The sequence below is a fragment of the Rissa tridactyla genome, chromosome 2, assembly GCF_028500815.1.
Source record: "Rissa tridactyla isolate bRisTri1 chromosome 2, bRisTri1.patW.cur.20221130, whole genome shotgun sequence".
NCBI classification, from domain to species: Eukaryota; Metazoa; Chordata; class Aves; order Charadriiformes; family Laridae; genus Rissa; species Rissa tridactyla.
Window position 1 is genome coordinate 129,662,278 of NC_071467.1, and position 17,290 is coordinate 129,679,567.

The window sequence follows — 17,290 nt, forward strand, 5'->3', positions numbered from 1 at the left end:
AATTGGAGCAGAGAGGAAGAGGAGTGGGAGTGCTGGAATTGTGTGGGGCAAAAACTGCCAACTATCTGGTCTTGACCCCAAACTGTTTGCTTGTGGCAAAACAGATGTGTTAGCAGGTATTTCAAAGTGGCCAAGCAAAGAAATCAGTCCTAGGATGTCTGTGACTTCAAAGGATATCTCTGTGACGGGCTTTTTGTGACTTCTTTGAAGTCTGTTTCTTACTGTTTAAGAAAATTAAATGAATAAGCTTCATCTATATTTCAGTTTCACTTTTGCTCATCACCTGGGAGACTGCTAGATTTGTAACTTAAAAAACAAGAGGTGAGTTCTTGACTGCAAAATCAACTCTGACATATAGTGTATCCACAGAGTGTTCTCAGCCTTGGGTACCTTGCTGCACTTTGTGATGTTTCGTTTGTTTAAAGATTTTTGTATTTCATTTTGTTGAGCACATCTCCATACTGTGTCTCACATGCCTGAGGCTCCTTGGCGGCTTGATAGAGTAGGTCAGGGGGGGTGTAGTTCTGCTTTTTGACAGAGGAACTGTTTGGCTTTTTCTAGCTTCTCTAATTCTCTTCTAGAATAAAATCGATCATCCTTAGTCTTCAAGATATATTACACTGATAGAGATCAGAGGCATACAGTTTCAAATTAATTTTACAGTTACTGGTTGAAATGAATAGAAACAGCAAGGGGCAATGTATGTATGGCTGTCCCCTCCACTGCAGCACAATGGTTTTGCTGCTAGTAAAAGATGTCATGGCTGTGCTTAATGGGTGTTGTAAAGTCATCCAGGTGTCTTCCACTGTATGCTTAGTGCTGCTTAGTGCATAAGTAAGCAGTGGTAACTGCATCAGCTAGCCACATCTTCTGTATGGTGTGCTGCTGCTTGCATGTATCTCTTTCCAGAGATTGGTTATTCCCACTACTTTGAGCATTTGTTCCTGTAAATACACAGCAAAAGAATTTTCGGTAAAAACACATTCTGTTAGGCACATCTACAGCAGGTGGGTCTGAGGGGCTTTCTTGAACAGCTATGCATCTAGCTTTCCAGTCCTCTACTTCACCATGATGGGAGGACCCAGGTAGCCCATGTCACCTGTGGAATCACCTCTCTAGACAGTTCCAACCAGGCTGTCAATCTTGATGGCTGTGGAGGCAGCAGGCTGCGAGACTGCCTCATCGCATTTTTGCCATTCCTTTTTTTGGGAGGGTTCAAAAGCAGCCATGGTGCAACTTCTTGAGTTACTGCAATAGTACAGATATTTTGCCTACTTTCAAATATGTGCTATGGTACAGCAGTGCTTGAAGTGATTAAGCAAAGAGTTAATGCCAAGTTAGAGCCTGGATCTGATGAGGGGGTGGTGTTGGGGAATCTCTTCTGTAATCTAGAATCTTGTGGCCTTTCTTCAGAGATATTTTTTTTTTCTAAAGCATTCCCTGACTATTGCCTTTGTTTTCCAGGGCTGAAGCCCATGTGATTTCATTGATGTTTCATAATGACCTGACTGACAGTGCTAGGAATCAGGCTTCTGCAGCCTGAGTACAGTAGAGGCTGCACAATAGTTTCTTTTCATTAATGAAAGAAGAAATCTCTTGTGCTTATGACTGTTGTGTCTGGTTTTGGAATACATCCAACATATCTGCATGCCCTAGCTAGCGTAGGAGGTACATTTGTGCCTTGTACTATACTTAGAACTGCCTTGATAAGATTCTTTTCTTGATACTGTAAGTGAAATAAAAGAAACGTCATTAGTTTCCAGCCTGCTTAATTCTCTTTAAAGTTGTTGGCTGCATCTCTTGTATGTGAAGTCTCTGTTCTTTACTTTTATATTTCCTGATGGGAATTTACTGTCACAGGGCATGGTGCCAGTTATGCTGCTTGCAGGGCTGGAGTTCTGGCAAATCAATGGAGCCTGACACCACTCACTCGCAGCCTTTGCCACCAAATGTGTCAGTATTGTTCTGTTTTTAGCATTCATACTCAAAGAAAAATGTTAGTGTTAGAAAACTCTGAGGCTGGATGCTTCAGGAATTTTAAAGACAGGGTTGGAAACAAGCAGAATCTCAGTAGTACCTTATATCTATTTTGTTTGGCATGGCTCTCAGTAGAGCAAGATGCTATGCTGTTGTGCTGGAGGGATTTGCCAGATCGATGGGGTGCAGGAGAGAGGACAGGGAGGTTGTGGTTTGTGCCAGCTTTTGAAATCTTGTCATTATCTGAGCTCCCATTTCTAGAGATCTCGTGGCCAGTGAGGTTTTTTTGGTGGATAGTGTTGTCTTTCCCCCACTATTTCCTTCTGAGTCTGAGCTGTTACAAGCATATGTTCTGATTTGTGTGGATGTCGTGGTTTGGGCTGGACTGGCCACTGAAAGGTAGCAAGGGTTTGCTGTGCTGCAAATCCAGTGTTGGCTTTAGTTGACCTACCTTTACGATTGATGTGTCATGGCTACAGGTAGATAGCCCGGTTCCTCTGTTTTCTGTGTGAAAACATTCTTTGATCTGGAAAAGATTTGTCTGATGTTACTTTAAGGGTGTTGGTGGTAAGAGTTATGAAGAGCGAGAGGTTTATGTTTACAATTAATAATCTATTGTCATATCTGGAGCCTATTTTTTTGAGAAGCTCATACCTATTATTAATAAATATGAACCAAATGCTTGCCTTAATACACTAGTCCTATTGAGTGCCTACTTTTCTGCTTACTGGAGTAAATAATTCTAATGGGAAGGTAAAATCTCATGAAGGCTTTTCATCACTGTCAATAACCATGGCAGAGGATTGTTGAACAAGAATCAAGTCGACGGTAGTTTTACAAGGCCAGTCAGCTACTGTCAGATTGGAATAGTTTTCTATTATTTAGGTCTTCTAAAGAAATTTATATAAAGAAGGCTTGAACGTTGTCTACGTACGTGAGTTATCATATGGGAGCTGAAAATAATGTGAAAATATGGTCCATGTTCATTTGTCATTTGACTGGGGATCATAAAGCAGCAATATAGGAGGGGATGGCTGTATTCTAAGGTGTGTAGAGACGCCTCTGGATGTTTTTTGTCCCCTGATTACATAGTTACAAAGCAAAAGCACTTTTTTTCAGAATGGTCTGGATCCTTGAAGCAGGAGCTAAAAACTTCCTCTTTCCCCTTTCTTGACTGCTACCATTGTCAATAAAATCTTCATAACGAATAGCAGCTTTGGAAATGCTTGGTTTTGGAATGAGGCCCCAAGTAATAAGCATTTGGTAGCAAGGATAGCCAGAATATGTTTTGCAGAGAAAATCATCAGAGTGTTTTCATCATTTTTCCTTCTAGAAAATCAAAGCGTCAGTGTAAGCAAACTTGTATAATAGGGCTATTCAGCTAGAGAACGCTTATGCAAGTGGGGGTTTATGGAATACTGAAGTCTTTCTGCTGCAGAATTGAGAAGGTTCATGTCCTGGATGGCTCTGCAGGATGAGTCCAGCTAGCTGACCACCTATGAGACTGTAGGGAGCCAAGACTTGTGCTGTGCAGGGCTTGGTGTCTGCCTGACTTCAGACCTGTCTCCTGATAGCTGCTCTGGTCTTCACATGATGTGTGGGAAGGTGCTTGACCCAACCCCTTTTCCTGCTGCTGCATCTCCTCCTTTGCGTATTCAGGAAATATAGTTATTCTCTGTTCGCTCACACACACGCATTAAGTGCTTATCCAAACAGCACTGACCTAAACCTCTAAAAAAACAAGCTGCACGGAATGTCAAAAATGAGATTTCCTTGCTGACAGCTCATATGGAGAAGGGGGAGTCTTGATAAGAAATGTCTGCTCTGGCATGGCTTGGTTAGAAAATGAAACAAAGGGTGAACTGTATAAAGTGGTTTTATTAGTTGGATATTAGCTCCTGGCAGTGACAATTGTTGTTGCACCTCAATAGGTGGGGAATCTGCCTCTACGAAATCATAGTGTATTACTACATAAGCAATTTGGTCAAACAGCTTCATCAAATATTAGGGATTTTTTCCAACAAATACAGTAGATAAGTTCCTACTGGGAACTTATTGCCTAAGCCAAAAATCAAAACGAAGCATGCAGCAGAAAGGAAAAGGGAAGCATGTCTCTACTCTATCCTGTCGTCCGTCCCCCCCCCCCCCCTTGTTTTTTTAAAATCATATGTTCTCTGTGAGAAATCATCCTCTTATTTTACCTATAATTTTCCTGGTTTTATAGAAAGGTGACAGTTTGACCTGTTCAGACCCAGTTCTTAATGAAGGTTACAAGCTCATTTCTGGTGTCCTCTGCGCATGGTCAGAGTGAAGAACTCTAAAAATGCCATTTCTGATCAAAGATGGTCTGTAATATATTTTAATTGCATGCCAGACTAACTTTTACTGTAAAAACATTGCTCAAGACTGGAGGCTGAAGATGATCACACTGTATAATTCTTAGAGAGGGGGAAAGACAGTTTAGGAAAAAAGTGGCTTCTCACTGCTACTAATCTTGGACTGATTCCTTTGGCTTTAGGTTTTAATTTAGACAGAGCATTTATTTTAATGGCAAACAGTTTTCAGTCCACAAGTCCATTCTGCTCATCCTGCGCACTTTGACATGTCTGACCAAATGTTCCTTCAGAAAAATGTTGCAGATTACGATCTACAAGGAAGATGTTACGACAGGAATGCTGTACACTAAGAGCTGTCTCTTAAATACCACAGACAGCTTCAGTCTCCTCAAAAGATAATTCTGTGGAGTTTGGTCCTTGAAAAACTTCATGTGACCTCAGTAGTAAAATGTAAAGCCCATTCCTTTGGCTTGGTCAAGCCAATAATCTAATGTTGGATCAAACTCTCTTCTGTGCTGTCTGGGAAAACCGTACTTGTTTTTATGTCCTAGAACAAGGGAAAAGTAAATATATTTGAAAGATAACATATAATTTCTTTCTTCCTTGCAGTCTCAATAACTTCTCCGCAACGTTACTCTGTATTTCTGACTTATCAGAGTACATCTACAGACCTCTGATTACAGCAGACCATTTAAAATAGAAGAAACATCAGTTTTAAGCAAAAATAATGCCTCTGTTTTGTTTCCTGTGACTGTTTATCAAAGAATTCCACTGAATCTTTTCAAGTCTTGATTTTTTTCTTTCTTCTTTCTACCAGCAGTCTCAGTCCTAGGGGCAGCTGCAGGGGAGGCAGCAAGGAAGAGGGGAAAGCCTTTTAATGTACTTTGTCCAGTTAGCATTGTTACACTATGTACTTAAGTACTGGAGATTGTGCTCAGCTGAGATGGTAGAATGGTTTGATGTTGTTACTATGTACAAAAATGATCTGTGGTTCTTCACCGTAACAGTACTGTCTGTCTAGTGCTGCTTTCCACCGATTCTAGCACTAGGGTTCTGCTTGACTCTTTGAAGCAATGACCAAGAGAGATGTATTTTCCCAGACTTTTGCAATATAAGGATATACAGGTTCAAACATGACAGTTAAATGTTGTTTACAAAACAAAATCCCCACTTATACAAAGGACATGTTGGGTTTTTTTTTAAATAACCTGTATCCTGTCCGTACATTGAATCATAGGATGGTTTGGGTTGGAAGGGACCTTAAAAATCATCTAGTTCCAACGCCCCTGCCATGGGCAGGGACACCTCCCACTAGACCAGGCTGCTCAAAGCCCCATCCAACCTGGCCTTGAACGCTTCCAGGGATGGGGCATCCACAGCTTCCCTGGGCAGCCTGTTCCAGTGTCTCACCACCCTCACAGTAAAGAATTTCTTCCTTATAAAGTCTTGTGTTAATTGTGTTAATTAATTAATCGTCCTAATTGAAATCTTGTGTTACTTCAGTCACAGCATTAGATAAAGTGCTTGCAATTGCTTTGCTTTTTCTCTTCCTGCTCTCTCTGCAGTGCACATATATTGAGATTGAGCAGGTGCCGAAGACTCATGCTGTTGTGTTGAGCAGGCCCTCTTGGCTTTGGGGGGCAGAAATGGGAGCTAACGAGCATGGAGTCTGTGTAGCTAATGAAGCCGTCGTGACCAGAGAACCAGCTTCTGAATCTGAAGCCTTGCTTGGAATGGATCTTGTCAGGTGGGTGGCTTGCCGAGCGGTGACCAGCCTTTCAAACAGCAAAGGTTTAGATGATGATGCAGGCTAACAGCTTTGTCTATTGGCATTAAGAGAATTTAAAACAATATAAGTAGGAGATCTGTCTAGCCGGAACTCCAGACACAGCTGAGTTAACACTTAAAACGCTTGGAATTTGAATATGGCTAGCAAATATGTACCAGCCTAATGTGAGTTCATTAAACCTACCTTGTCTACCTATGCTACAGTCTGGCAGTGGGTCTTCTGACAGGAGGAGAAAAGATTACATTGTTAGTAAGGAACTGCTAACTAATTTGTAAGATCAGATGGCTGGTGTGTCCTTCCTTCTCCCCCGCTTTACAACAGCCTACTCTGACCTAAAAAGCTTATCCTGGGCTTACAGCCAATTGTAGGCATAAACAAACTACTATGTCTCACTTCAGCCCATGCATACCAGTGCAAACCATCGCACTTATTTAAATGCTGGCAAACAAACTCCTGTAAGTCTGTTCATTTAAGGCTATCTGCCGAAAAGGCTTGTGCTGCACTGTAAGTCTCAACCTGCATGCTGATGTTGTAGTAAGAAGAATTTAAAGGAGAGCTGGATGGGGAAAGAAAGCTGAAAATAAAAGAATACGAGAACATGGTGCAAACGTGTTACAAAGAAAAAGGGAGCAAATGGACTCATTTTAGTTATGGAACAGGATAGCAACTGCTTACTTAAGCAAATCAATGTTAGACCCAGTGATCCTACTGGAATTTGCCATAGGGTACTTAATGAGCAGGCTGAACCAGTTTCAGGTGAATTTTCATTTTTCTTGAGAACTAGTGACAGATGGGAGAAGTTCTGGATGACTGGAAAAGGTTAAATTTTGTGGCAATACTTCATAGAGTTAAAAAGAGTTGTTGTTATAAACCACCTAACCTCAATTCCTGAAGGGGAGAAAACTCGCTTAAATATCAAGGAGTTGATAAATGTGCAATAGTAACTGTTAGTCAAGAAAAATCCTTTCACCATTCTACTACTTTACTCCTGTAATGAGTTAACAAATATTATGGATAGAGGCTAGGAAATGGATACCTTGACTTTTAAAAGGGTATTAAAACCTTAGAAGGTATTCTCATAAGCAATCCGGGAAGCACGAGTTAGATGAAATTGTTGTTAGGTGTATAGCTGCCTGAAACTGTAATTGTAAATGTTCTCTAACAATGTCTCTGCAGAAATACAGTATCTGTTTCCAGCTACCAAAAATCAAGAGGAATGTAAGCCAGTTGGAAAGAATGCAGTGGAAATGGGAAATATCATCAGAGATTTATAGGATCTGACCAATGAGAAAATCAGGAGGGAATTGGTGTTACGTTTTTCTTTGGTATTTTCTCTAAGCTCTGTATTACTGAAGGAATCTGTGGAGAAGCTATACCTAGGAGGACTAGTGAGTTTAATTGCGTCAAGGGAGACTGAATAGACTCGGGGGCTCTTCTAAGAAAATGTAGCTTCTTAAAAGCTGGGGGAAGAAGAACGAAGGGGGGAATGTTTGGAGTGATGGCGTTTTGTCTTCCTGAGTAACCATTACATGTGGTGGAGCCTCGCTTTCCTGGAGATGGCTGAACACCTACCTGACAATACAAATTAGTGAATTAATTCCTAGTTTTGCTTTGCTTGCGTGCCTAGGTTTTGCTTTACTTATTAAATTGTCTTTATCTCAACCCATGAGTTTTCTCACTTTTACTCTTCCGATTCTTTCCCCCATCCCACTGGGTGGGGGCAGTGTGTGTGTGGTGTGAGTGAGCGGCTGCGTGGAGCTTAATTGTTGGCTAGGGTTAAACCACAACAGTCCTTTTTGTCAATAAAAGGGATATGTTAGGTGACTTTCCAAGCTTCACCTTTATTTTTTCCCTCCTACTGCCATCCTTTTGAAACTTTAACAAACCATTGGTTTAGATGCAGAGCTCTGCTTATTTTGGTCTCAGTTATTGCAGGGTCAAAGTAACTGTTGAGCATTCAAATATGTATGTCATCCAGCAGCTCTAGATTTACCCACACTAGTGAATCAGGAGGTATCAAAATAAAGAAAAACTGGTCGTAAACTAGGAGTGATCATCACCTGTAGATATTACCCACCCTCTCTTCCTTCTTCTCTTTGTAAGAAATTGACTGTAGCTCAAATGCAGAGAGTGCTTCAGGCAAGAACTAGAGATGTGTTGCAGACTACCATCTGCCTCTTGTTCCAGCCCAGAATGATTCCTTCTCTTATTGTGAAGACTTGGCCAGTTGCATTATGCTTGTCTGTTTTGGATCACCTCATAGAATAGAGAGCCACCAAGCACAAAATCACTCATATAGGCTGCAGTGAAGCAGCTGGCACCAGCTCTGCCTCTTTTTACCCATCTGCAGAACAGACTAATTCTATTGCTCAGGATTTATTGGAATAAAAATAAACTGAGGCGTTTTAAGCCTGATTAAGAAATGCACATTTCTGCTGGCCAAATTCTTCTCACACCTATGTATATGTTGGACTTCTGCATCTGTGTCAGATCTTAGCTGAAGGATGGAGACAGACATTCTGTGTGTGCATGTATGACTAGCTGCTTGCAAAAGAAGCTAAAAGGTTTATGAAAACATGTTCTTCAGAGCAGGCATAAGAGTTATCAACCTGGGAATGTCATAGGTAGTAGAATTAAATTTTGCCTGAATGCTTGGGCTCCCTTAAGAGTTTGCTTCTACATTCTCTTAAAGTGATTACTCTTTTTCCATAGAGGAGGCTTCCACTTTCTTTGAACTCATCTGGAATTGTCACTCTTCAGTTAGGATTTAAAAGTCAGCTAACATGGGCAAAGGCTGTAGATGGGTGTTGTGAGAGCACATTGCATTAAACAGGCCAGAGGCATCTTTCAGCAGGGTAGTATAATTCTGAAGTCAGCATGTTTTGTTGTTGAAATAGGAAACTGAAAATTCATCCCTTAACCTCATAGACAAAGTGGGTTTTTTTCAATAAAGATCACAATGGATATCAGTAAAGATGTCTTTCACAAAGTTTTTAGCTTGTTTAGTAACTGGCTGCTGGCTTAATGGCTGAAAACTGTGTTACCTGGTATACTGTAGTATAGTTACCTAGTATACTGTGTATATATACCTAGTATACTGCTGTATCTGAGGATTAAGGCAGACATCTACAGATTTGTGTAGCTTGATAGTGTATTGCAGCATGTCAGAACACATGAATGATTCTTAAGAAATGAATAAAATTTGTGTGATTGACTTGAGGGGTAGAAGTTGGTCCTAATCCGCACATGCTTGTCCCCATCCGAGTTTATTTAAATGGATAACGTGAACCTAGTCACAACAGATAGAAAAAAATGTGAAAAAACAGGTTCCAGCATAAATTCCTAAGAAATGCTTCTTTTCTGTTCTAGGGATTTATTCAAAAGCTGGTCTGTGAAAGCTGCACCAGTATTGCCGCATTGATTAGCTTATCAGATATTCCTCAGTGTATGGCGAAGTTGTGTTTGTTTTTGAGGCACAGTTGCCTCTATAAAGCACTTGTATACTTAGGGAAGTACATTCATATGAAGAGGTGGCGTACTGTTTTGCTTATGCTGATACAGTTAGAACAGGGCAACGTTATCATACAAAAGGTATATATGAAGAAACTTGTAAAATACAACCTTATTTTTGCATTGTTGTCTTAATTTTTAATCCTTGTGTGTTTGTATTATTTCTTTGTTCTTTTAATTTGCTGGTGCAGTCGCTTTTTCAGAGCCACACAGAGATGCCAGTCTTGGCAGGGAATCAAGAATGCTCTTTAAAAGGGTATTAATTTGTTTACTGATTTCTTTCCTTAGAGACACCAAAACTGAATAAAGTAGAACGTCATCATTATGTATGTTAGTTAGTTCATTTGGAAAGTCTGCAACTGTAACTGATATGTCATGTTGAAAAGCTTAAGATAATGTTGTTTTGACAAGGCTATAGTATGCTGTGATAGCACATTGGAGGTGCTGAGGCAGTGGATTGTACTAAGTCACTGAAATTTTCTTAATGAATAATTCAAGCTCTCATCTGTGGGTGAAGTGACTTAGAACTTTTCTTTCAGCTTGTCTTGAAGGGTACTCCAAAATGTGTTAGTGGGAGGGTTATGCTGCGGTTACCCACGACACTGATGCTCCACTATAGTTTTGTGGAGATGAGCTGTAGGGTGGGTTTTTTGTTTTCTTTGTTTTTTGCTGTCCCTTGTGACTGACAGATAGGAGCACCCAAACAGGAGCAGAGCCTAGGCCTTTGTTAAATGAAAATAAATGTAACACTGGAACCATTTACAAAAAAATGATCTAAAAGATACTACTTCAGCCTGAATCTCTGCTGTAGTTTTGATAGAGAAATCTAGACTACAGCCATCTCAGAAGGAAACTTTCAGGGAGGCATTATTAAAAGTTTTAACATGACGTTATGTCTCTTGCTAGATTTTGATCTAAGTATAACCTTTTGCTCATAAATTGGGGAGAAGGGAGTAGATTAACATTGGATCTAGTGACTATATGTTCATCAAGGTAGTTCTCAGCCCTTTCATTTACCCGTGGCAGTGACAGCTCTTGGAGTTGTTCTTAGGGAATAAATAAGACATGCTTTTGGACTGGTTTTTGAATGATGTCTGTGGTATGTGCTAAGACCGGCATCTCTGTATTGCTCTGAAAAAGCGATTGCACCACTGATGAAAAGAATGAAGGAATAACATAAAATGCATAGGGACTAAAAGCAGAGAAAACAATGCAAAACAAGTTTCAGCTAATAAGATAAACAAGACGAGAGGGAAAGACTTTGTCACTATAAGTTAGAATCTAAAATTCTTGTTGGCTCTCTTTTGCCACTAAGTGATAAATAGATGCTTCTCAGAGAGATGAAAACACTGCTTTCACTAATTCAGCCTAAAACAAGGCTAATAGTGGCCAACTATTTAACAAAGCAGGCCCAGTGTGGAGATCAGGTTGCAAAGTATTTAGATCAACGAATTTATATTCAAGTTATCAGGACTTGATATGTGTACTCTAGTTTTTAAGAAAGAGAAAGTAGTGTTTTCTTGTCATATGATTTCTAGGGAAATGAAAAAGGGCTAGCATAGTACTTAAATTTAAAAGGTGAATTTCTTGGAACTAGCCATCAGTCAAAATAACTTTGTCCATAGAGCTAGTAGAGAAAGTCAGAATATTAAGGTGACATAACCAACAGAAGGAAATTTTGGACTGATCCAGGTAACTCTCCAAAAGGATGGAGGCATGGATATGCCGCTGTTTAAAATAATTTCCTTGTTTCCAGTAATTGCATTTTGGAACCAGTGGAATCGTTTACGGGTCTGATTTGGACTCTTCTGGTTACTGCTTTCGTTGTTGACTGGATTAGGGCTGTAAATTATCTCAAGGGATTATTTAATCCCAGATTATTTAATCCCATTTATTCAAGGCAGGATGCCATCATTCCTTACAATTTTGTAACACGCCTCAGTTTACTTTTCCCTAAAATAACCCTTGCTTTGCTCAAACTTCCTTTAAAAATCATATTGGTTTAGACATATGGTTACTCTCAATTCAGACAAAAGCTGTGTCTGGTGTTTAATTGTTAAATGTTTTTTTTTGGAGGGAAGCCTCTGCAGGAACACTGAAGTGTGACTGTGCACAAATGCTTCTGTCTATAGTGTGCAGTATGCATCAAGGGATAACATACATCTAGTTTCTGTGGCCAATTAGATATCGGAGCACTGGGAAAGAGAGTTTGTAGAGATATTGAAATACTGAATACTCCTACCATTTTTTGATCTCTGGTAATATTAATTTGCAATTTCCCACTCTTCTGTACAGAAAAGTAAACTTGCATACAACTGTTACTTTAAAAAGACCTTTGCAAATTGTCCTTCAAATTCATTCCGCTTGGCGGGGAAGAAGATAGAACGTTGCATGTTTACAGTGCAATTGAGGCCATTGGTTGGTAATTGGACTCTTTTTAAAAAAAAAAAACCAAACTAAAACCCAACTATGATAGGCTTGAGAATAAAGAACCAATGTAGAAAGACTTCAAACAAATAACTTAATATCTCATCTGGTAATTCTAGTAACTCATTAAAGCAAGGATTCTTACACTGGGCATACCTCGCACTTCGGTAAATCAGCGCTAATGTTTAAAATTAATAACTTCTGGACACCTCACTGTTACATGTTTGTCTGAATCCCTGTGTTACCCTTTTCTTTTAGGCTTGGCCTAGAAAGAGGTGCAACAGCTAAAGAAGCATTGGATGTAATAGTTGCTCTGTTGGAAGAGCATGGACAAGGTGGAAATTATTATGAAGATGGGAGTTCATGCCATACTTTCCAAAGTGCATTTTTGATTGTGGATAGAAATGAAGCCTGGATACTGGAGACTTCTGGAAAGTACTGGGCAGCAGAAAAAATCACAGGTCAGTTTATCACTCACAGGAAACCTCTCTTACTATAAATAGCTGCAAAGAATTGTCTTGGAAGAATTGGTCTTAAAGTCACTGAGTTTAAATAAGTGACTAATTTATGCAAGTGTTTGATTAAATCATCAATTTTAACCTTCTGTATTTTTACTACTCTTATTTTTTTAAATGTTGATTTGCATTGGCTGGTGTAACTTAGCATTTTCTGTGAAGCTGGAGATTGTTACCTGTATACTTAAGCTATGTAATAATCATAATGTTTAATTTTTTATCTTTGGTAAGTGTTGTATGTTGCCAGATTTATTTACTGTTTGAAATGTGTCAACTGTTTTTTTTTTTTTTTGATGGAGTTAAAGCCCAAAGTTTTACTTACAAATCTAAAATATTAAGAGGGAAGGATAAGCATCAATAGCTTTGAGAAAAGAGCCTGTGTTAGGTGGTAGATTGAATGGGCTGCTGCTCATTGCTTTACTGCAACAGATACAGTCCCCTCATATCCCCTTTTCTTATCTGATACTGCAAAACAATACTTTTCTGCTCTTTAAACTTGCAGGTGGTTTCTTTTTCTGTATGTGTGAAGCTGGAGCTGCCAAACTAACTTATAGATTTCGCTGGCTTGGTGGCGGAACTTTTAATAAAACTTTGCCAGCAAATATGTGCTGCCTTAATACAATACTATTGTCTAAGGCGTATATTTAATTTATTCTCAGTTGTTGTTTTTAGTTTTGAAGGGATTTTTATTTTCATACGAGTAGAGCTTTTTAAAATCTTCTCACATTTGAATGAATTAAAAATTAAGGTAATTTAAGAGGATTTTTATCATCTGTGCTTTGAGATATGACAGATCTGTTCAATTCTCTTTTTGTTTCCCCTTCACTGAAAGGTAGGAGATAGCAGGTACGGGGAGGAGGGAGGTTTGTTGAAAATACAAAGAAATAACACCAGGCTGTGTAATGTTGTGTGATGGCCTATTGTCAGTTCATGCCATCCAATGTGAATCAGCTTACCTTAGCAGAGATGTTGTTTTACCAAGCAAAGCTTGCATTTTAAAGATACCTGCAAGATGGAGGAAGTTTTCTAGCACAACAGATACCAAACATAGAGAAGGGAAGATTGATGATGTTGTCCTGATAAAATCTAAATCCTGGGAAACAGCTGGCTCCTGGGGTTCCTAGGATTATGCGGTGACAACCTGCCTTCTTCTGTTGACCTACCTGGCCGACATCTGAAGAACAGTGCTTTTTACTTATCCTTTTTAGCTGCATCAGCAATACATAACCTTTGTGTCCTTCTTCCCAGCAAATAGCGTTGCCTTCATCTGCTGCTTGCAGCTTTTTGAAATGATACTGCAGCTCTGTTCTGATTTCTACCAGCGCATTTCTCTTCGGGAGGTCCCTGTGAGCTGCAGATAGAGTAGTTTCCATCTCCTGCAGCCTGCTGAGGCTGCCAGGAGGAAAGGCTGCTGGCTATGTAAGAACTCTATATTTCATACTTCGTTCAGGGGGTTCTTTTTTGCAACCATAAGGATGCCTCTTAAGCTTTCAAATGAATGCACAAATGCTGCTAAAACAGGGAAAGTGGGTCATCCCCCAGTGTGAAGGCATTTTTTTTCCTGACACCGTCCTCAGAGTTGTTCTGTTTCTAATATTACTGCTGCAGTTCTGTAAAGGTTATAGTGAATGTTTATCAAGCAACACTCTGACAGTAATTTAAGGATAAACACTTTAAAATCCTTCCTATTACTGTTCTTCAGTATGAGTGGAAAAATTTATTTGCTTGATAAATTTTCATTTTTTGAGGGGGATCAAAACAATGAAATATTATTTTACGTGAGTTACTAAATGCACTATTTAAAGAGCTCTTAAGGAGTGGCTTGCCTAGCTTGATACGAACACAAATATTCTTGTCACTCAAGAAAAAATTCCCTGACAGATATGCTGTTTGAAAGTGTGAATCAGAACAAACTGGCAGTGACCTACTATAAGTCAGAACTGAATGACAGTGACTTTTTTGCACAACGATGCACAGAACTTCCTACTGTTGTTACTCATTTAATTTGCATACATGAAACATTACAAAAGCAAGCTTACTTTTGTGGAAGGCAGTATTAATAACTTTCACAAATACTACTTTGGTTTCTGTTTAAGAAAAAGTTTGTGCCAAATTCCAGAGTCTGTTTTTATTTTAGTTTGCGGATCTACTTTATAAGCTCTTTCCCTGGCTTCCAACACATTTGCTTTATTCTCTCTGAGGAGTATCTGCAGCAGCCACTGTTAGTCATGCTGTAGATATATGGATATAAGCACTGCGGTATTTTTGAGAAAAGCAAATTAAAAAAACCTTTCATATTCTCTGAAGGTTACTTACAATTTCTTTTTACTTCATGCCATCTTAAAATTTTAGATTTAAAATTAAGTTTAATATGAACTTATCTTCCTGCGTGCAATAAAATTATTTTTCAACTGCAAAGCTTACAGCAACTGGTAAGCTTTTAAAAACATTTTCCAAATTAAATTTTCAGTTTTGAGGGGCAGAGAAGGGTCATGAAACTAAATGCAGCTTTGCTGAAATATACTTTGAAATCAAGGCAGACCTCAAGCCTTGTTGTGGCAGTGGAATACACCATTGGAGAAAAGATCAGACAGGTGGCATTTGGAGACCACTCTTACTTCATGGTCAGAATGTATGAAATACAGATTGTGAAACTGGTATTACTGACTAAATAGCACTATTAATCCCAAGGCAGTGTAAATACTTAAGCAGGGCACAGAAACTTCTGCAACCTGCAGTGGCTGGTAATTCTGTGTATGTGTAGTTACGCAGTCATGCCAAATATACATCCTAACCAATGGTTTAATTTATTTCCTAATAGAAATTATCTTGTCCTTCCAGCTTCTCCCAGAAAAAAATGTATTATTGCTTTCTTTTAATATGTGGCCCTTTCTACAGAGGGGGTGAAATGCATTTGCAATCAGCTTTCATTAACTACAAAAATTGATGCTGAGCATCCTGAACTAAGGAATTACGTGAGAAGTCAAGGCTGGTGGAACGGAGACTCAGACTTCAATTTTTCTGAAGTGTTCTCTCTTGCTGATGACCATTTAGTCTGCTGTTCTGGCAAGGAGAGCCTAGAAAAGCAAGGTGGTAAGTGTCAAATTGTGTGCGGTGGGATTTTTAGTCGCTACTGCCTCCTGTCAGGCATTCTGTCCAGAACTACATGTGACTGAGGAGAACACCTCTACACGTAAACCGTGTGGAAGGGAAGACCAGAACTGAAGACTGTCCCTAAACTTGCCACAATTAAGGATGAAGCCCTTAATGTTCCCCTCAAGTTTAAGGTTTTGAAACAGGATTACAATTATAAAATAACGTCCTTCATTGTTGTTCTGATGTGCATGATGTGCCACTACATTTGTGCTTCGGTGTAATTACAGTGGCCCTACCTACTACTAAAATAATAGTATTTAAAAAAACAAATTAAAATGGCCGGAAATTGTATGTATGAAAGTTGGCCTGATGTATGAAAGTTTAAGCTCAATGGATTCTGCATTTTGGGAGGTTTGCTTAGGCTTTTGGGGAAGGAATTAAGGTCATAGTTTAAAGAAGAGCTATGGTAGTCAGTTGCAAACTGAAGTCCCTTTTTCATTGTTGAGCAGAACAAAGTTACTGTAACAGACAATGTGCCAGTTGCCTTCAGTCCAAGGAAGGGTTTATTTCCAGACCAAAACTTAAGTTCACTGGAGCTAGCCAAAAGAGCTCTGAAATGATCAGCCTGCAGCAGTGCATGGCAGACTTGTATCTGCTCTGTCATGTGTGAAAAATGGTACAAATTAATCTTTTTATAAAAAGCCCTTTACTGCAGATGTGAATTTAATAGATTGTTAGTTTTTTCACACATCGGCAAATGTCAAGAGGAGCGTAGAGGTGAAATATTTATTGCAATGCAGAGTTCCCGCTAAGGCTGTAGAGTTACATGGAACATGGTTTGTGTCTGAGAGGCAGATACAGTAATTCTGAAGGACCATAGGTGAAAGGTCTTAATAAAATCGGATTATTGCACTAAAAAGCCTCAGGGCCCCTAGAGACAGATGGCTATGGATGCAAATGTTGCAGGCTGTGGGGATGTTCCATGTCTCCTGGTCTATTGACGCACCCGGACATGGAAGGGTGAGTCAGTGCAGAGTTTGAGAAGCTGCTGGGGAAGAAGCCCTACCTGCCAAAGGGCTAATGCAAGAAAATACAGAGGTGCCATGGGGAGAAAGCTGGGGTAAGACACAGGCAGGAAACAGAATGAGAACAGGGGATTCCTGTAGATACTGGTTTGGAGAAAAATCTCGGTGTCTAGGTCTGCTGCTGTAACACCTGTGAATGCGAGATGACATTCAAAATTTTGACTTGAGAGCTAATGGAAGTAGATGAGAAGTGGGAGATCACGGTGCTCCCATTCTGCCCGGGCTTGGGTAGAGGTAGCCTCTCAGAGGAAAATGGTTGTTTTACCTAAGTAGTCTGTTCATAGTGATTGCTAAAGCGATGTTACAGACATGATGGCCTTCTTCCTGCAAAATACCTTTTTAATGACATTTCTCCCTCCTTAGCAATTGTAATGCCTAATTAATGCTTCTTACTCTTCTCTTTTACTAGCTAGGCAAGTTCATTCTGGGTTTATATTGTTTAAATAGAAACTATTAACTGGGATTTATGACATGTCTATGTCGAGTGTCACTGGTCATATTAGGCCAAAGCCTGTTCAGGCTAAAATCCTTACCTGTGGTCCAAGCCATTAAACA

The 17,290-nt window shown here is 39.5% G+C and overlaps 1 protein-coding gene across 2 annotated transcripts in view; it reads left to right on the plus strand.

Annotated features, from left to right (window-relative positions):
- The window catches only part of SCRN1 (secernin 1), a 41,633-nt gene that overhangs the window by 17,209 nt on the left and 7,134 nt on the right, over nucleotides 1-17,290 (plus strand). For both annotated transcript variants that reach the window (XM_054192727.1, XM_054192726.1), the window contains exons 3-5: nucleotides 5,879-6,060; nucleotides 12,298-12,500; nucleotides 15,453-15,647. In XM_054192727.1, the coding sequence (XP_054048702.1) occupies nucleotides 5,879-6,060; nucleotides 12,298-12,500; nucleotides 15,453-15,647 (580 nt within the window). The remainder of the gene's footprint in view (nucleotides 1-5,878; nucleotides 6,061-12,297; nucleotides 12,501-15,452; nucleotides 15,648-17,290) is intronic.